General features: G+C 30.3%; 1 protein-coding gene across 3 annotated transcripts; it reads right to left on the bottom strand.

The window, feature by feature from the left end:
* Window positions 1–99: 99 nt before the first annotated feature.
* On the bottom strand, window positions 100–15,902 carry LOC109811438 (calcium-transporting ATPase 4, plasma membrane-type). 3 transcript variants are annotated; one of them, XM_083077237.1, is made up of 7 exons: window positions 15,526–15,902; window positions 4,700–4,754; window positions 2,655–4,600; window positions 2,366–2,524; window positions 1,915–2,086; window positions 1,529–1,827; window positions 100–1,358 (listed from the first exon to the last, which is right to left on the bottom strand). In XM_083077237.1, exons 1-7 carry the CDS (start codon window positions 15,697–15,699, stop codon window positions 1,053–1,055), a joined length of 3,111 nt encoding a protein of 1,036 aa, XP_082933363.1. In that variant the 5' UTR covers window positions 15,700–15,902; the 3' UTR covers window positions 100–1,052. The 3 variants fall into 3 exon arrangements, with proteins under 3 accessions (XP_082933363.1, XP_082933364.1, XP_082933365.1); XM_083077238.1 differs by having other exon boundaries at window positions 2,655–4,754; window positions 15,526–15,900; XM_083077239.1 differs by lacking the exon at window positions 4,700–4,754 and having other exon boundaries at window positions 15,526–15,666.
* Window positions 15,903–21,590: the final 5,688 nt, after the last annotated feature.

Genomic DNA, 21,590 nt, shown 5'->3' with positions numbered 1-21,590 from the left:
ATGCGATGAGTTGAAGCACAAGAAATTGTGCTTAGGAACGCATCAGAAGCAATTATTTCAAAACTATATAATTAAAGATCATGTTGAGTTCGATATTCAATATATCAATATTACAAATTAATATATATTCTGAAGTAAAATTCTAAAGGTAGGCACAATCTGCCTTTATACCAATAACACCATATTTAATAATGAACATGAAAAAAAGTATATCATACATTACAAAAATGCACTAGTCAACTATAAATTTCGAGGACTACCTAGTTTGTTGTAGCACGTGCTGGGATCTCTTCGATGCAAGCCAAACGGTCCAAACTTTGCTCAAATGCAGGGATGCATAATATGAGGGGCTCCAAATCTGCTTGTTTGGTATCAGATAGCATGAGCATCCTTGTCATGCTGGTAAAGCAAGGGCGCACGAATGTTTCTAGGAGTTTTGCACAACAAGATTCTTAAATGAATTCCAAGAACATTTATGTCAACTAAGAGTTGCAAAATTTTGGAATTGTTCTCAAATGAAAATGCTCCTTAAACATCTGGATCTGACATAATTGGATAAACTTTTTCAGGAGCACTTTAAAGAAAGAAAAATAAGAAGAAAAATCATCATAAACTTCTCCATAAAAAATAGTTAATATATAAGTTAACTTTAACTTACAAAAAAAACTTATTTCATTTTTTCTTCTTATTTTTCTCTCCTAGAAGTGCTTCCATGAAAAATTATCCAGAGTCCCATTCATGGTGTTGCCTTCAATCATTTCTTTCCCAACACCCATGTATGTTTTGTCATGCCTGGGAATTCCGTATGGTATCAAGTCTTTCCAAAGCCGTAACTAATGACAGAATTAAAAGCACAATAGGAGGAGAAATCAGCAAAGCAACCCAGGAAGTGCCCTAGTGTAAAAATGTAGCTTGGTAAGGCATTCTTGTCAATGTTCATCCAGTTGTTTTTGGTAATGTTAGTTCCCCAAAATAAACAAAAACAGAAGAAAATAAATGTTCATGACCCAAAAACAAAGAAAAGTAGAACGAAACCATAGTCTTATAATATTTTATGCCAGCTCGGGACCAGATGGCAGTGCCTCATAACCATCATGGTGCTGCTTACTAGTATCTCTTTCTACTGGGATGCACTTGAGGATAGCAGCTATGGGCATGCTAACTGCTCCGATTAACAAACTTAGTAACCAGAATTGCCAGTTTAGAGGCACAGTGCTGGCTAACGTTCCAAGGAATTCAACTATCACCACTTGGAATGCCACGGTGGCGAAAATTATCAACAAAAATATCCAGCTGTCAAACATGCCTCTGAATATGTTTATCTTTTCAATATCTCTACTGTTTATCTCATTAAACACCTGGGAAAATAGAGACAAAGGGAAAACAAGCTAAATAAATGGAAAACAATTTACTATACCATTTTTTTACAGGTTTGAACTTTTATTTTAGCATCCATCCTCAGAATTTATCATGTTTGTAGTCTATTAAGTATAACCAACATTTAGGACATTATGCATGCAGAGTGTACCTGGCAAAATACAAAGGAGTTGAATATCAAAGTGTTAAGCACTTTTGTTGCATCTGAACCACTAATTCCAAGTAGCCTCTTCCCGTCAAAATTTAGAATCGCAAGGATAATTAATTGATATATACTTTGACCAATGATATTCCTCCACATTGGTTTGGTGATAAAGTTTGCTCCCCTTGCAACTGGGGGTCTTTTCAAAAGTCCATCGTTAGGAGGTTCAGTAGCCAGGGCCAATGCACCAAGAGTGTCCATGATCAAGTTGACCCAAAGCAACTGAACAGCTGTGAGTGGAGCAGATCCTGAAAGAAGGAAGACTATTACCATTGTTCCTTGAAACAAATTCAACAGAATTTAAAAAGGAAAACAAATTCTATTAACCAACAAACCAGTGATGCATGCAGAAACGAAGTTGATAACCAGAGCAACAACATTAACTGTCAATTGAAACTGCACAAATTTTTGAATGTTTATATATACTGCACGTCCCCATTTGACAACATTGACAATAGTCGTGAAGTTATCATCCATTATAATTACATCAGCATTTTCTTTGGCAACCTGTAAATGGTATTAATTTTCAAGGACAAAAAATGTTATTAGATATCCATGGCAGCTAAGAGTCGTTAACATAAAAAGAGAAAAGATACCTCCACCTATGGTACAAGTCTAGGGGAGGAAGATAGACAAGATAACAAAGAAAAAAAATTAAAGAATCGGTAAATAAATGATGTAACTAGAATAGAAGATAACCTTGTATCTTAAACAATGCAGGACAATTAACAAAACTAGGACTGCACTTAACTGCCAGAATTACCATTGCAAATAAGAGATACAAACCTCAGTTCCCGCTATGCCCATTGCAAGTCCAATGTCAGCCTCACACAGAGCAGGAGCATCATTAGTTCCATCTCCAGTAACAGCAACAACCTCACCAAACATATTCCTCAAATTCGTTACTAACTTGTGCTTGTCAAGCGGTAAGGATCGTGCCATCACCTGAAACCATATCAAGTACAAAAGAAAAGTCAAGCATCTCGACTCTCGAGAGAGGATACAAAACACCTATACAATCCCCTTTCCCTGTCCTTGAGAACTAAAGTGACAGAATTTGCGATGAGATCAAAACCTGAATTTTTGGTATGACTTGATTCATTTGCTCGGGAGACAAATCACGAAAATCTGGACCTTCTATGGCTACACCACCCTCGGTAAGTAAACCACATTCTTTAGCTATAGCTCTAGCTGTAATTATGTTATCACCAGTAACCATTCGGACAGTTATTCCAGCAGCTATACAAGTTTGAACAGCTTCCTTAACCCCAGGGCGTACTGGATCCTTGATTCCTACTAAGGCTATTAGAGTATAGCCACCATCTGGAATGTTGGTTTCCTCATGGGTTTCATTTATGTCTCTGAAGGCCAAACAGAGAGTTCTCAAAGCTTCAGAGGCAAAGCCATTTATAACATCGGAGACATTATTTGCCCGGTCTTGGGGAAGATCAACAACTTCCCCATTGCAATCAATAATTTTGTCACACATTTTTAATATTATTTCTGATGCACCTTTGCAGAAAGCTCGGATCCCTCCATCAGGAAGACCCACAAGCACAGACATTTTCTTTCGGACTGAATTGAATGGCTCAACTTTGAGTATCTTATACTCTCTACGCTTGGAATAAGCATCAAAATCATCGCCCAAAAGGCAGCCAAATTCCAACAGTGCTGATTCTGTTGGGGTTCCCAATATTGTGTCCTTTCCATCTTTACCTTTAACTACTTCAGCAGAAGTATTTTGAAATGTAGCCTGTAAAAGGATGTTTAGAACTCCTTCAGATGTACATGTTTTCAGTTTGTCTGCACTCTCATTACCTTCAATCTGGATGACGTTTTCGCATATCCATATTTTATTAACCACCATTTTATTAGTGGTCAATGTCCCTGTCTTGTCTGTGCAAATGCAACTAGCTGAACCCATTGTCTCGCATGCAGAAAGATGCCTTACAAGTGCCTTGTCATTCATTAATTTTTTCATTGCAAAAGCAAGACTGAGTGTGACAGCCAGAGGTAATCCTTCAGGAACAGCGACAACAATTATGGTTACAGCAATAGCAAAGAAGTCCAGTAGCTTCATTGCATCATCCGAAGACCAACTGGCAAACTCACCACGAAGTGCTTTTTCAACCAGAAACCTTATTGTCAACACCACAAATGTCAGAATGGCAAATGTCAAACCAATTTTACCAATAATAGTAGCAACTCCATTTAATTTAACCTGCAATGGAGTCTCATCCTCTCCTCCCTCGTTTAGAGTCTCCATCAATTTTCCCCATTCAGTCCTCATGCCAACAGTTGTAACTAACATCTTCCCCTGACCATCCTGCACTTTGGTTCCTGAAAGAAGAAAAGGTTTTTCTTCATCTACATTTACAGGTTCGCTCTCACCTGACAAACTTGATTCATCAATAAGCAGAAAGTACCCTGATAAAAAAAGCCCATCAGCTGGAACTTGATCCCCAGTTGACAAATGAACAACATCACCAACTACTATATCATAAATTGAGATCTTCTGTCTTTTCCCATCCCTAGTGACCTGAACAAATATCTTTTTCTTCTCTTTGTCCAAATCCCTGAACTGCAGGGATTGCTTATAATCACTGACAGCTGTAACTATGACTACCAAGAATACACTGAGTATGATTCCCACACCATCATACGTTCCCTTTGGCCATCCTTCAGTGGCAATCCCTATACCTATAGAAACCACAGCACAAACCATGAGAATGATCAGAGTTAAGTCCTGAAGTGCATCCCACACAAACATCAGGAACGATCTAGAAGGTTTTTCGGTATAACGATTGAATCCATAAATCTGTTGTCTGATATTTATGCTCTCTTCGCTGACACCTCCATCCACAGAAACTGACAGTTTCCTTACAATGGCTTCAACTCCACCAAAATCATCTAACGTCTTATTATCATGGCCGCGAACAATAGCAGCAATCTCATCTGGATGAATACCAAAACCAGCATCTCTTGCCTCACTTGATACTTTGTATTCAACTCGATTACCAGCTGCAAAATAAAACCAGATTAGCTTAGAAAATAAAAGAAGAGAAAGTGTTTGGTTATAAAGAAATGATAAGAACTTTGTTTGAAATCGGAGCACCATACCATCAATAAATTGTAATGCTGCCTTTTGAACATAGAGAGCAATTCGAATTTTTTCCTGACAGAATAAGCCGAAGGTAGTATAGTAAAACTGGAAACGACAAATTGACAATATGCACAATGAAAGGTAGCAATATCCTCATTTATAAGAAAAAATTGTCCCGTATCTAGTCACATGAAACCAATGCTATAATGAAACTTTTAAACTGTTAAGGAGAATTCTTTCTAGAAACCTCAGTTAAAATTTAAGAACAAAATATATTAGTGGGAGCTTGCCATGAAAGAAGAAATACTCCAACTAAACATGAGAACTAGCTGAGTTACTCATGGGAAAGAAGGCACTTCACAACAAATGGGTGTTTCAAATAAAGGTAGAACATGGTGGCTTCAAGAGATACAGAACTCAATTGGTTGTCAAAGGATTCTAGCAAAAGGAAGGGGTCGTTACACTAAATTTTTTGCTTCAGATTTGAAGCTCAATACCAACAGGACTATGGTAAGTATTGTTTTCAAATTCAATAAAAAAACTCTATCTTGAGCAATTGGATGTGAAAACTGCATTTCTTCAAATTAGGAGATATACATGCACCAACCTGAAGTTTTCTTAGAGAAAGGAAGGAAAGTATGGGATGCAAATTGAAGAAGAATTTGTATGGTCTAAAACAAGTTCCAAGACACTAATACAAGACGTTTGATGGCTTCATGCACAAGAAGGATTCTAGAAATGCAATGTAGATCTTTATTGCTTCTTTATGTTCAGTTATACCATTTTGCTACTTTAAATCGATGATATGCAAGTATCTTGTTTAGATATGGACACAATTAGAAACTTGATGATATGCTAGTATCTTGTTTATATATGGACACAATTAGAAGCTTGAAGTAGCAATTATCAAAAAGAATTTGAAATAAAGGGCTTGATTCCAGCAAAGAAGATCCTTGGAATGCAAAGAGACATTTTGCAATGATTTTAGGTAGACTACATCAACTGTGTTTTGAAAAGATTTAACATAGTGTTAACAAGCTAGTCAACACACTTACGGACAATCATTTTTACCTATCCAAGGACCAATCCCCTCAAACCAAGGAAGAAATAAAATTCATGGCTAAGGCTTCGTAGGCTTTAGCCGTTGAAAATTTGATGCACATGATAGTTTGTACGAGGCCAGATATTGTCCATGCAATGGGAAATGTTAACAAATATATATCAAATCTAGGTAGAGGATTATTAGCCATTCTCTAACACACTTACTCTCATCGATCATAATTTATTAAAAACTACAAAAATCAAGAGAGAATTAATAAATAAGGTGTAAGACCCACTAAATTTTGTGTTTTTCAATAAATTTCAACCGATTAGAGAGAATATGTTTAAAAGAATGCGTTGTTAGCATTTCTCATCTAAGTAAATCTCATTGGGAAACAGGCAAGTGGATTTTGATACAAAGCACAACAAAGAAGTATTTTGTGGTTTGGTAAAGGAGAATTAAAATTCCAAGGCTACATGGATGCAAACACTGTAGGTGATGTCGATCATCAAAGTAGGTAAAGTCAATCATCAGAGAAATACCATTTGTAACATTTGCATTGTTCGAACTTCTACTATTAGTTGGATGCCACATATACAAAAGATTGTTGTTTTATCTACTTACTAGTTTGAATTATCTTGATTCATCTGTGTAGTTTTTCTTTGATTATGATTGAGTTCTTTCTTTTGCTTTTATGATTGGGAATAACCCTTTGATGTTTTAAATGGATTTGTGATCTTTACTTCTAAATACGAAATTTGTTTTCCTCTTTTTGATTCTTTTCATATTAAACTTAATTATGCAAAGCATTTGACTGCCTTTTATATAATCTTATACACTTGGGGAATAACTGAGAGTTAAGCCTATTCGTTTGAACCATGAGGAAAAGACTTAGGTTTTAAACAACAAATGTAAGTTTAATTATTCAAGAAAACAATGAATTAAGAAAAAGCGTAATGGGTTTTTATCGAATGTAACTACCACGAAGGTAGGGTCAATTCAATTAGATACATTTTTATTCTCAAGAGGCAACAAAGATTACCATTGGTTAATTCACATTTTGTTTCGGTATGGAAGACAACCACCAGAGAACTCTAACTACTATCCAAACCCAAAATATTTATTAAATGTCAACTATCCTATCTAAGGTCTAGAAGCTCCTATATATGCCATAGTTGTATCTCCAGCACAAGTCACTTTTTTAGTGTTATGATCCCATAAATGATATTGTATACTTATTACCATTAATAGTCCTACAAATATCGATATTTATGATTGATATTGAGCACTTTTCGCAAACACGCACAATCTCTAAAATCATGGCATTTTAAATTACTCTTCCTTAACTTGGGAAGCAGTCAATCAGACTCCCACCAAGATGGGTCAGTTGGCCTAAAGGTGATCAGCTTGAGGACATTAGCACGAAAGTGGTCAATCTGAAGATGATCGGCTTGCAATGTTTGGCTTGGATGTGATTGGTTTGGAGAGAATGGTCCAAAAGTGGTTGGGCTTGGAATGATCATCTAGGGAGGTTGGTTCGACTTGGAGAGGTTAGTCCAAAATTGATCAGTTTTGGTGGTGGTTGACTTAGAGGTGATCGGCCTAGAGGTGATCAGTATTAAAATGATTAGTCCATAGGAGACTTGTACAGGACACATTCAAAATTGAAATCAACCAAAGCAAACAATAAAAGTTAATCCATTAATCATCATTGAGTGAATCTCAATCCCAAAAACTTCTTTCTATATATATTCTTCAATGTTAACCTAGAGGTTATCTTTTTATCTTAACCTTCGTTAATCTTTTACAATCAAATGAAGTTTTTTTTTTTTTTTTTTATCTTATTGACTCAATAAAATTTGGTAACAAAAAAACATAATCTTACAAAAAAAAAAACATTTATCACATTAAGTTTTTGGCGTCATTTTCTGGGACTATGCAATTTTCATTATCGATCGGTCTGTGATTTGATCAAATTAAACAAAATTTTCTTTATTAGACTTTTTATGTTTTATCTATTTTACTTTGATCGCTTGATATTTGTGTAGGGTTGATTGTTACCATAAATTATTAAGATCAAGAAATGATTAATTAAATTCTTCGCTAACTGTTGATCAATGGCAAGGATTAGGATTCCGGTTAAACCCTCGTTTTCCTGTAGTGTGAAACCCTTTTACAGTAAATATTTACTTTCCTCCAACATCCGCTATTGTTGACATCAATACGGCAACAGAACTTTCGGCACCAATTTACAAGCCAATTCAACGGCTGCTTCCATTCCAAATGCTGCTGTGTCTTTTGAAGTTTGATCAGATCCAACATTCAACTGGACGCGTAAAAGCCGCGTTTGAAGTCATTTTCAAATCAACAACAAAGGACAAGTCAAGGGTAGTTACTTTCTCGTGCAGTTCAACTGTTCAAGGCATTTTATGAGGCCATTTTTTGTTTCTCTACTTTAAATTTTTTTAATTAAAATGATTCATGTTAATTTCCTAATAACTGTGTGGTTCAACGGTAGGAGTTGATCCACGCTTAAGCAAGTCAGGGTTTGAATCCTGCCTTGTGTAAGATTTTTTTTTTAGAAAATTTATATAATTATAATTATAGATATTACAAAGCAAAACTAAATAAGTATATACTTTTTTAATTCATTACATAATCAAACCAAAAAAACAAATATTTCCTTTCAATTTTTTTTGTTAGCAAATAATATACAAAATTATATCATTTTTCACTTTTTTTTCTTCTTTTACTCTTGTCATTAAACCAAACATACCATCACACTGATACAGGACACGAGTGCTACTTTCAAAGGTTTGTAGACAACACATACCAACTGTCTTCCTATTCATTGTCTAATTGCTGTTGATATGTATCAAATCTATTATTAGTATAAATGTCTTTGTCAGCTACGTTCGCATTTATGCTTTTGCTATGGAAATTTCAAGGAAGTTTCGAGTTTCGGTGGTTGCGGTATCACAAGGAGAAATAAACTTAAAAACTAAAACAACTTGTTTGTGTGGTGGAGGTCAATTATATACATAGAAAATACCTCCAAGATACCTTGAAATTTCAAGTTTTTATAGCTCAATTAGTCTAGAAGTGGTCTACAAGATCCCTTCGATGCAAATTACATATTAAATATTTCAAACAATTTTACTATCTATGGCTAAAACATTTGTAACCCTTATTGAGTTAAGGAAAGCGTTGATAAAATCGTATTAAGAATTAAGAACTAAATACAAGATAATAGAAGTTATAATTTAGTATAAAATACAATTATATAATACAAATCTATAAATACGACTATGGTATAAAAAAAAATCCAAGCTTGGATGTTGTTAAAAGTCAATACACGGAATACACAAAAAACAACTTGATTAGATTACTATAAATACGATATAATCTAGTAAAAAATAAAATCACGTAGAAATTATCAAAATTTAAAAATTTGGATATTTATGTATTTGTTTATCCTTTATGTTTAATAATTCATATATCATTATAAATTATTTATACATCTCATTCCTCATAATAAATAGAAATTCTTGATACATTTTCAATGAAAATATTCATAAATTGTTTCGGAAATGTAAGGCATAAAGTTTAGGCCTTTTTTTTAAGTTCGATTTGACCTTGTTCAAAAGTCTATTTCGATGTTAATCTCATTATAAGGACAGAGACTTACATTATTGATAGGCATATGGGACCGCAAAGCTAGATAAGTGAAACAGAGAGAGCGAGAGAGAGATAAAATGTACAACTTCACATTTAGCGTTTGAAAAACCAGTTGATAAATTAATTAAAAGTTGAACAACTAAAAAATTGACAAACTATGAACTGGAAGTTTAAATTTGACAAGCTACCTTCCTAAAGTAGAAGTATTTAATAAAGGAGGCTATTAAACCATTTTTAAAATGTAAAATGAAATGAAAAAGATATATTTATAAATATTTTATAGAAATTCTATTTTTAAAAATAAAAATACCCTTTTAGAAAATATAATTTTAGTTTTCTCAAAAAAATAATTGTATACTCATTATTTTTCTCTTAAAGATATAATATTTTATCAAATGTTAAAATAAATGTAACAAGTATAATATGAAGAAAAAAAATACCTATATATATATAAGGAGAATTAAAATAATTTATATTTTTCCTTCACTTGTATTTATACTTTTAAATTGTAATAATCAATATTTTAACATTATAATTTTTTATTTTCTGATAAAAAAAATTAGGTCAAGTAATAACTTTTGTTCGTAAAGTTATATCTTAGGTTTTGGATATTCCATAAAACGTCAATATTGAATATTTGAAGGAATATATGAATAAATTATGTGAACTAAACGATCATATATTATTAAAATATAAAAAAAAAATAGTAAATTAATTAAAATATTTAGTTTATTATTAGAAAACAACCAAAAATAGTATACTAAGTAAAATCAAAGAGGGTTTAGAAAAGGAATTATAATCGTAGTGAATGTTTGGGTTGAAGGAGTGAAATGAGGTTTTATCCTAAATGTACAAAGATAAAAGTTAAATTGTATCAAAACTTCAAAACAAAAAATAAGCTCATTAGTGTCAACATGGTGAAAAGTGGGCAACACTTACAAAATCATATAAAATACGTGTGACAGAATTGGCCGAAACAAAAGAAATCTTACAACTTTGGTAGGATAGAAAAAATGTATGAGTAATAGATGGATGAAAATTGAGGAGTAAAATAAAATGAAAACAGAAATGTTTGATTTATGAAGAAAAAAAAAATGATTATTTTTAAAACTTAAAACAATTCCGCGTATAAAAAACAAACAACAATTGATTATCAATCACCTTATCAAGGTTTAAAATCATGTATATTATTCATTTTTGCAGTGTTTTTACAAAGAAATAAAAAGGTGTAAAACTCACAGGTAACGGACATTGCTGTAGGTCTCAGTATCGATTGACAAACGTGAGGCATTGATGGGAGACACGACAGAATATTTTTTTATTTTTAAGCATTACTTTAGAAATTGTTTTGCGTGTGACTCTTCTAAATCTAAAAACTTGTCAATATTCAACTAACGTGTGTTTAATTTATCTTATTTTTAAGAATATTTTTATTATCAAATTGTAATCCTTAGACTAATGGCACTCCTAATATTTAGAAAATAAATAAATAGAAGCAAGTGAAAATTTCAAATCCCGCATGATAATTGGCTCGGCTCAACGTGAAAGTTAACATTATTTGCCGTCCATCCAAAGTAAAGTATCGGCACCAAGTTTTTTTTTTTATATTATTGTGAGTCAGAAGTCTTATCTGGACAAGTGACAACAAACATCATTATTCATGACAAAAGAATGAAAAGATAGCACAAAACAGTGCTGTCTCATACCATCCCATTTCTCTCATTCAGTGCTTGTTTGATTTTTTATTAAGGTCTTCAATTATAATTGGGATAAAAAGTTCTTTCATAACTTTATACCCACAATATTTTAAAGATCTAAATTGAAAATTAAACACGGTATTATTAGTCTACTTCAGCCTTCAGGGGTATTAATATTTAGGTAAGAGAAATGATTCTTTAATGGTCGCAAAATTCTTTAATAGTGTATTTAGATGAAAATTTTAAATAGAATAATTTATAAAGAATTTAAAATTTAAATATTTATAAAAAAATTTAAAATAGTAAATTTTTAAATTAAAAAAAAATAAGAATTTGAAATTTTTTATATTTTTTTTCTTCTTATTTCACTTAAATATTTTATCTTATCTCTTATTTCTTCATATTTTTAATTATTAAATATTTAAAAATATTTTTAAAATTAATATTAATTTTTAAAATTATTAGATATTTAAAAATTAATTAATATTTATTTTTATAAATTTTAATTTAAAAATCTCAACATATAAATATCTTTTAAAATTAATTTTATTATAGTAGAATCAAATTATCATATTTAACCTAATAATTTAAAATTTAATAAATTTAAATTGATAAATCCAAACAAAATATTTTAAAAATAATAGAAATCGAAATCAAAGTAATTCAAATATAAAAAATTTAAAATTCATTGAATCTATAAAATTCTTCATCTAAACACAAGTAAAGGTTTAAACTTTCAAAATGTTAAAATTAAAAAAACATTTTATCTGAATTATTAACACATGAAAGTGATTGACCGATTTTAAAGATGAATAGGAAGATTTTTCGAAACATATACACATATTATTCAATTCCAACGCAACGCGTATGAGTGAAGAAGATTAAGGGAGAAATGAAAGTAAAAGATGTTGGAATAGTAGATTTGAGTTTAATTCAATCATATAAAATCAATTTGTAAGGTAAGGATTACTACTCTTTAATTGTTTTATCTTTAGTCGATGTGAGACTTGAATTTTTTTCAATACACCCTCTCACACCCGGCACTATTGACCTTTTTTAATGATCTAAGATTGACGGGCCTTGGGTTTTTCTTAATACATCCCCTCACGCCCAGGGTGCATGTATCAATGCTGGGTAACCTCATTTAGAGTAGATCTTGATAGCTCTAATATCATCTTAGAATAGTAAATTTGAGTCTAACTCAACCCTACAAAATCGACTTGTAAGGTAAGGATTGTTCTCCATTTATATATTATTTAATTGTCTTATCTCTAGTCGATATGGAACTTAAATTTTTCTCAATACACCCCTTCACATCCAACACTATTTAGCTTGATACGTGAATAAATGGTGAGTGACCATTTTTAATGATATAGGATTGACGAAACTTAAATTTTTCTTAATAAAACACATTTTGTTTTCTTTGATGCATTGTTGTTTTGACCGAAATGGAGAGGAAGGATTCTCCAATGAAGAAAAATAGGACTAAGAGATCCATGAAACGGGGCTAGGAGTAAAGGAATAACATTCATCTTATATTAAAATTAAATAGTGATTCTTCAAATTTGGAGAGAAACAAGTGCCGCATGAATTAAAATAAAATAAAAATTTTTTTTTTTTTATTTTTTTTTCTTTTACCAAACAATCTAAAAATCATCTCACTTTCTACTTAATATTTTTCACTCCTTTCATTTTCACTCTTTTCTATTTAAATTCCAAAAAAGTACACTTATTTTTCTTTCATCTTTAAGATATTGAAGATAAATAAAAGTAGAGACAAACATGATTTTAAAATAAAGAAATAAAAACTCTTCTAATAAACTTAAATGATTTTTTCTCTTCTTAAAGAAAACATTTTTTTTTTATTTCTAAATACTTTAATTATTTATTTATTTATTTATAAACTAAGATATGCTTTAGTCAAAAGATAAGAACTAATTTTTTAAGTACTAAAATTTAAGAAAATGACTTTTTTAATAAGCACTTTTTATACACACAAATTAAAATCAAATCTCTATATATTTAAGAAACAAAATTACCTATCAACTATAACACACTTTATTAATAAAAAAGAACTTGTCAAAATTATGTTCATCCAAATTATTCTTTTTTAAAAAAAGAAAAACCCCAAAAGACAATGAATTTTGACATTAAAATGTTACATGATAATATCATAAATAAACTTTTACATTTGTTTCTTTTTCTTTAGTGTGTGTTTGATAGAGAGGAAATAAATAAATGAGAAATAAAGTAAAAAATAAATATAAAAAAAAGTGAGTAAAAATAGATTAAAAAATAAAATAAATTTAATTATTTATTTGAAGAAAAACATATAAGAAATATTAGATAAATAAGATATATATAAGAGAAATGCGAGAGAAATAAATAAATAAGAATGTGGAGTCTATCATCTTTTAATTTCTCATCCTCTTATGTTTTTTTTTCAATCAAACAATCTTACTAAATTTCACAATAATGGTTGACTGGCTTGAGAACTATAAACATATAATACAGACAATAAACTGTTCTATTTTATTTAGTGTCATTAAAGAACGTTCCAAAATATGAAAAAGTAATACAGTGAAAAATACATCTTAAGATACACTTAATTATTAGTTAAAATTATTAAAAAAATAATAAAATTAATATATATATATATATATATATATATCTTAAAGTATAAAATATAATTAACTTTTTTACAATTTTTAATAGAATTATCAATAATAAAAACATATTTAAAAGAACATAATTAAAATGTATTACTAAATTTGTCATTTGAGTTGCCAAAGACAGTCTTGAGTCCCATAGTAATTCTATCAAATTCTACTAATCAACATAAAACAAAAAGACTTATCGTGCAATGCCCACAGCATTTAATAAAAAAAAACAATTTCATAAATTTAGTGACTAATATTTTATATTAATGCAAAAGTGTCCTTTTTGCTAATAATTTAGTCTCCTTTGGTTTAACTTTTCCATGTTCTGACACACGATCCAAACCATTTTGTAAAAGGCGAAAACTTTTTGCCTGTGCACAATCACAATCTCCATTGGCAGGTCATTTCACACTAAATCGAATCGACATATAAAATTAAACAAAACAAAAATCTAGTTTCATGACAAAAAGAAAAGTAAAAAAAAAAACAAATATTTAAAAATTATGAGAAATAATATACAAAAGACTCTCATTCGGTACAGTTTGTTGGACAGAAAGAATTAAAAACAAGTGAAAGAAAATAAATGAGTGTTTTGTTTAAAAATATATAAATAAAAAAATAAGAAAATGTAATATGTACATAAATAAAAAGTTCATACTATCCTTATATAAATATATATATAGCAATAAAATAAAAGAATAATATATAAAAATAATTCACATCTCTTCTTTTCATCCATTTCTGCTTATTTTGAAGATAAATTATTTTACGTGAATCTCATTACTTTATCTGTTTCTCGTCTCTTTTCAGTCTTTTGTTTCTATCAACATTTAACTTCTTTTCTCTCTGTTCAACTTTTTCTCTTTTTATTTTCTCCCAAGTTTCTTTCTTACCAAACAAAATTATCAGAGACAAATAGGTCAAATCTATAAAATAAAATAAAAAATGTAAAAACAACTCAAATTCCCTGTACAAAATGCTACATATTAAACATTTTTTTTTATGACATCAAACATCTTAATAATAATTACTACCTCTTCTCCAAATTTACAAAATAGTTTAGTCCTCTTTAAAACATGCAATATAATATGTTTCAAGTATTAATTTTTTTTACAAAATTATTTTTATTAAACATATTCTTTGAGTTCAAAAGTAAGTAAAATCCATTAAATTTGTCTTGGAATATAAATAGTCTCATTTTTTTTGTTAGAATACAAAAATTTTAAAAACATGTATTAAGTATATCGCTATTTTCATAATAGAATTTTGGAGAGAACTAAAAAATTTAAGACACGATCTAAATTTTAAAAAAAAAATGAACAAGTTATTTAAATTTTATAATTAAAAAAAAGAGAGAGAGAGAGAAATGAGGTAAAATATTTTTTATCGCACACAGGCGCTGGAGCATAATTTTTCATTTCTTATCTTTGTTTGATCTCCGTATACGATTCCACTTCCACATGTGGACATGAATTTAATATTCTTCCTCCATTACTTTTCCATATCTGTCAGCAATCAGAACTCCAATAGCATGTGCAACCGCGCATATGAATTTTCTCATGGAAGCAAGAAATAAACAAATACTCGGAAGTAATCGAAGTTTCCTCAACCTCTCTCGCTTAATTTGATTTTATTTATGTTCACATATATATCATAGCAGCTTTTCTAAGATTGTATCGGTATGGTGGTTAAGGATACATAGCGATAAACATTGAAACAGAGAGAGAGCTAATAAAGAGAGGAGGCAGAGGAAAGTGGAAAAGTACCTTGATTCCCTGCTTAATCTGCTCGGCTTCGGAGCGCTTGTCAAGATCGGCGACCATGCGGAAGCGGCGGCGGCGGTTCTTGACGAGCGCGACGGCGGAACGCCATCGGCGGAGAGCTTCGAGGGAGGGATTCTTGTGGTGGAGCTCGAAATCCTTGAGGAGGCGACTCTCCATATTCAGAGAGAAGAGGAGAGAGGAAGAGAGGTGTTGGTTTGTGAGAGTGTTGGAGAGGCCAGCGAGGGAAGCGAGGAGTGACGTGGCGCGGGGTTTGAGAAGGTGGTGCAGTGGCCCAATACATACATAAAAAGGGAAGGGAAGGGAGTTTTTTATTAAGAAGGATGTGGCCTTGACAACACCATGGTACGGAGAATTTGCTATGCACCATTTGGTTTATATAGATAGAAGGAGACCGCCTGCTACACCAAAGTTTTACTTTTTACCATCACCACAAATACAAATTAATATCACTTTTAATTTATAAGAGAAAGAGACGCTATATGTAGCTCTAAATATTTTTTTAAAAATAAAATATATAATAGTGTAAACATTTATTTAGGATCGATTAATAATTATTATTAAAAATATTTATTTATTTTTCTTAAAATTTAAGATTATAATCATCCATAATTATGGAGATGAAAAATCGTTACAGAAATAATTATTTCCTTTATCTATTATTAAAATACTTCAAATTTTAGATCACATATTAGTATTAGTTTATCATGTCATCAATTAAGAAAATTTTAGTCATACTACCTAAGTTAGTTCATTTTTATATCTTAATAAATAAGGTAATTGAATTTTATTAAGAGAACAAGGAAGTGAAATTTATAAGAGTGTGTTCAATAAATGCAAAGAAAATAAATAATAAAAAAACTCTATAGAAAATAAATAAAAAAGTAAAAATAAATAAATAAAGATTTTTTAGTCAAAAAATTTTTACTAGAGAAAACAAAAATAATATATTTTGAAGATAATTTAGTTTTAAAATAATAAATATTTTATTTTTTATTTTTTATTTTTATATTTATTATTATTATTTATACCTATTATAAAAAGAATAAATATATAGCAGTTTAATTTTGGGTAGATCATTATATCCCTCAAATAATAAAAAAAATTCTTTTTTACTAAAATAACTATACACAATATTTTATTATTATATTTCTATATAATTATTAAAGATGCAAAATATATGGAGAACTCTAATTATTATAAGACCGGTGGAGAACAACTATTTTTTTTTTGTAAAGATAAGAAAGATTACAAAGATCATCACAATAAAATTTGAGTCCAGGTCTCCATGTTACTAAGTACTCCAATCCCTCCCCACCTAATCATAGTGGTTGGAGAACAACTAATTTGATTTGATTAGGAGAAAGAGGAATTGTCTCATAATTAATTAAGAAATTTCCATGCAATTCCTCTCGAATTCTAGAGAAAAATAGATGAACTCTATTTAATTTTTATCGTACTTTCTTCCTCTTTTCGGTTTGCACTATATCAAACAATTTAAATTATATAACTTCATTACATTTTCTTCTCTTCATTTGTTATTACTTTATCACGTCAAACACCACATAAATATCGAGATAATTTTGTTATATATAATTAATAATTTATTATAAATTATATATAATAAAATTAATCGATAATATTATTGCAAAATATTTATACATCATCGTTGTAACTAAATTAAATTTTTATACTTTTGTGATCAAAATATTGAATTTTAAATATATTAAAAAATTAAGTAAAATATATTAACAATATAAAAACATTAAATTGTTATCTAAGGATATATTGTCATAGGTAATAAATTTATTAATTTTATAATAATTATTTTATAAAACATGTTTTAGATTTTTTTTGTCTGGTTAATTACACAAAATATTATACATGGATAATGCATAAAAATTCAACTCATTTTTATTGGTTTGTAATATTTTTAGAAACACTTCTGAATTTCATTTGATTTATAAAATCTCAAGAAATGAAAACTGTAGTAATCATTGTTCCTACAAGACATCAAACAACTAATACCATATAAAGTTTCAATTTTAGTAAAATAAAATATAAGAGGTTTAATCAATTAAAAGGCTTTGGAAAAATATTGGGTTGTTTTGAATGGAATTTTATAATTGAAAAGGGCTTTAGAAAAGTAAAAAGGATTTACTAAATAAGAATTTTTTTTTTTAAGTTTTTAGGTTTGTGCCCTCGTAAGTCTAATAAACTCTTTTTCATATCTAATGAAATTTATTTCATAGCATATTTTGCATGTATTTTACACTTAATTTATATTAATTTATTATTGATTTAGGATTAGATTAATATTTTTTTTTTGTTTTTCTACTTGTTGGATTTTATTATACTTTTATGTGTTTTTTGTGGCTAAGATAACTTTTCTACATGTGGTTTTGATCAGAAGACTAAGAATTTGAAGACTTAGATATCTTAAGAGTGACATGCAGATCTTTGGAGGCTATTTTGAAACCAATATGTGAAGACTTTTTGATGAAATTGAGAAGAAAAAGATGGCTACACAAAGTGAGAAGGATTCTCATAATAGCATAAGTGTGAGGCCAACTTTAAATCATTCTAAAAGTGAGCGTCACAATGGTGTGGGTGCCATTGACTTCTAAAAATTCCAAGCACTTAACAATTCATCATGATCCTTACACTTAATAGTTCAACTACTAGCAATGGAAAACATCTAATAACTAAGATATATATATATATATATATATATATATATATATATGTAAAATTTTAACAACAAAAATAAAACATAACATTATCCAAGTATATAAATATGTACAATAGTCCAATGCTAAAAATAAAAATCTTAACTTGTTGGTCAAACAACACATCTAAACCAATTATGTCAAAGTAACCCTAAAAAGGTCACCACATCCATTGCTAAACATGGCCTGAAAAGCACTGTCTCTAGTCAACCTTGTCCTACTCCCATATAAATATAATCATCACAGTCCAACCACTAGGAAAACACATAAAGGTAAACTTGTATTCAAATAATACACATATATAAAGTATAGAAGTAAAAACAACTACACTACCAAATACCCACATGTAAACCACACAACATAACAACTCAACATGGCATTCAACAACCTTGAAAGGTAGACAACAATCTCAACTTACACTAGCAACCATGCCATTCAACAACAATCCACATAACATATGAACAACATCAGAAATCAACACATAATATACATAACACCTCGACTATATGCATTGTCATGCATTCAATTACAAAGTTTTCTTACAACAAAAGTAAGCAGTCTAAGTGGCTTGATCCTATCAAACCAACGCGATCTTTTTACAATTACTAGATCAACAACCAATTTGGTTGCCAATTCATAACAACATGATTTATCAAATTTTACTACTTAAACTAAGAAATATAGTATTCTTGTCAGGGTAGGATGACTTGGGTGTGAGCTTACCATGATATAGCTTGCATAATTAAGCCTCCTACGTGATTAACTCACTGATTACCCTCTAAATACTACATTATTCCAACACTCAATTAGAGATTTTGGCCTCTAACTGTGTACCTTATTCGATTGGTCACTTTATGTATGTATGTCTCGACCTTTCTCACATATGAATCAACATTGATCACTTATAATTAATATAGCTTGACCTGACCCTTATATTATGATCACTTATAGTCGATATGTTTCGACCTTGCCCACATATCGCATCAACTCAGGTTTGAAAGGATACTCAATTATCCACTTCAAAAGTCAATTACTCAAAAAGAGTCTTCAATAACTGGTCTCATAAAGCATCACAATAATACCCTCACAATGGGATATCCAAATTTCTAAAACACCATCTCTTTTAGTTCTAAGTCAACCAACATAACATGTTTTAATGCCTTAAGCATTCTCAACACCATCACCTCAATAGTTCAACAATTAATCACATATATACATTACCCCAAATTAATGTATTATAGAACCAACAACATTCAACCATCGACAATTTAATCATCAATATACATTATTTCACATCAGCGCATAAAAAAACTAACAACATATACCAACATACAACATGTAATGGATTCAACAAACCTATGCATGTTCACCATTTTCTTAAGAAAACCACACTTTCATAAGGCAACCCACATCCAATACCATTCTCCTTGTGCATGATGTCATTAAGGCAAAGAGCCTTCGGGCTTTTCCTTGCCTAATGTCACTTAACCTGCGTTTGATGTGGATGAGACAGAAAACCCCTATTGGCATGACCAAACTCCACGCTCGACCTCATTTTAGGCAAATAACCTATACCTGACTCACATCTGAAGTCACTGAATTGGCGCCCAACATCGTTTAGGCAAAGAGTCTCTATCTTGCTCACGTTTAACGTCTCTCAACTAGGGCCTGACTTCACCAAGTCAGAGATGTTTTTCTCTCATCACTTCTAACGCCATTCAATCTATGTCCAACATGACCAAGTTAGAGACTTTTTCTCTCACTCATGCCCAACATTACCAATCCCACACCCAATGTCAACGTGGTAGAGAGCCTCTAACCCATGTCACACCCGATACCTTGAAGTTACACCCGGGGTGATGGTGAAATTTACACTTAACAAATTTGTGAATTGACTTGAATTCACCTGAAATTAAAAAATTCCAAGCATACATTACAACAATTCATATATACTCATTATTAATAACTCATTTTACACCCAAAGAACAACATGCAACGTCAATTAGGATATAATCACCATATTTCACCTCTACAAGCTCAACACACCAAAACTTAACAAGCAACAAAACTCACCTCAGATTCATTTATACAACCTTGACTTTAACGAAATCTAGGCACAACGACTCAACAAATCAACATGAATTACAATTCTAGCTTCCCTTACCTCAGGATCACTCTGGAAAAAAAGGAAGAAAAAAGACAAGAAATCAACTTAGGTAACTTCGCACCATGGACTTTACAAATCGATTCTAGGTTCCAACACCTTAAATCCAAACACAGCAAGTCAACCACATTGCAGGGAAGGATCTAATGTTCAAAGAGGTCAATAAGATGAAGAGAAATTTCACTAACTCTATAGTGTTTCTCTCTAGACCATCTCTGAGATTTCTTAAGAAATTAACTTATGAAACTCAAATTTAAAAAAAAAACCTTATTTACCTTTTCCTCGAGGTCAAATGGACCTCTGTCCAAAGAAACCCTTACTCCATCTAAAACTCCTCGGGAATTCCTAAATTCATAGAGCTCATCAACAATTAAATCTCAAGATCACCACAACATAAAAATCAACCCAATTAACAATTATTAGTAAAAATATACAGTGTTACAAAGCACCTTAGCCATAGCTGAGTGGCTAGTCTTTATGCCGTTGTAGACATATCCAAAATTTTATTTTATTTTGAATGCACTTTGACTCATAAGACTTTTTAGGTTTTAAATAGTTTCTCTTAATGTTTTTTTAGAGACTTTTGATGAGATTAGGAAATATGACAATTGGAGAGAGTGAAAACTTAGATTATTTTCTTCACTTCTACTTTATGGTTTGTAGCTATACGTTTTTGGTTTTAATATTGTTTTATGATTACCTGTGAGTAATTCTCTTTAATTATAGGATTGGGGGAAATCCCTGAGTTTTATTAGATTATGTTACCTCGTGTGATTCTTGTTTATTTTGATTTTTTTATTCTTATTGTTTTATCATTGTGTTAAATGAATTTGGCCTTCATTTGACATAGGGCTTTGAAAATGAACTGAAGGGTGAACCATAACACTAAAACTATAGGGAAAAAAGCATGTTTTAATTCACTATAATAGAATTAATCTCAAAAGGGTAAAATAAATTAACAAATAGCCTAAATAATTTAATTAAAAACAACTATCACAATAGTAGGGACTAATTTGATTAGATACCTTTTTTTATTGAAAATAAAAAAAATGATACATTAAATTAATTTGTTTTAAAAAGAAACTTGTGCAAGCATGGGATAAATGAAATTATTTTGTTGGTCATTCGTAATGAGAAACTCGATCTTAAAGATATTT

Source organism: Cajanus cajan, chromosome 6 (assembly GCF_000230855.2).
Source record: "Cajanus cajan strain Asha chromosome 6, NIPB_CcT2T_4, whole genome shotgun sequence".
In the NCBI taxonomy this organism is placed as follows: Eukaryota; Viridiplantae; Streptophyta; class Magnoliopsida; order Fabales; family Fabaceae; genus Cajanus; species Cajanus cajan.
Note: the sequence above shows the minus strand (reverse complement) of the source record. Positions and strands in the feature narration are given on the sequence as shown.

Bases quoted from the DNA above. Each gene is read 5' to 3' on its own strand.
- LOC109811438 (XM_083077238.1), bottom strand. From the start codon at position 15,699: ATGGAGAGTCGCCTCCTCAAGGATTTCGAGCTCCACCACAAGAATCCC. The intron at 2,525-2,654 runs GTTTTGATCTCA...ATATGGTTTCAG, and splicing joins AAGTCATACCAAAAATTCAG to GTGATGGCACGATCCTTACC. The intron at 1,828-1,914 runs GTTTGTTGGTTA...TCCTTCTTTCAG, and splicing joins CGTTTCTGCATGCATCACTG to GATCTGCTCCACTCACAGCT.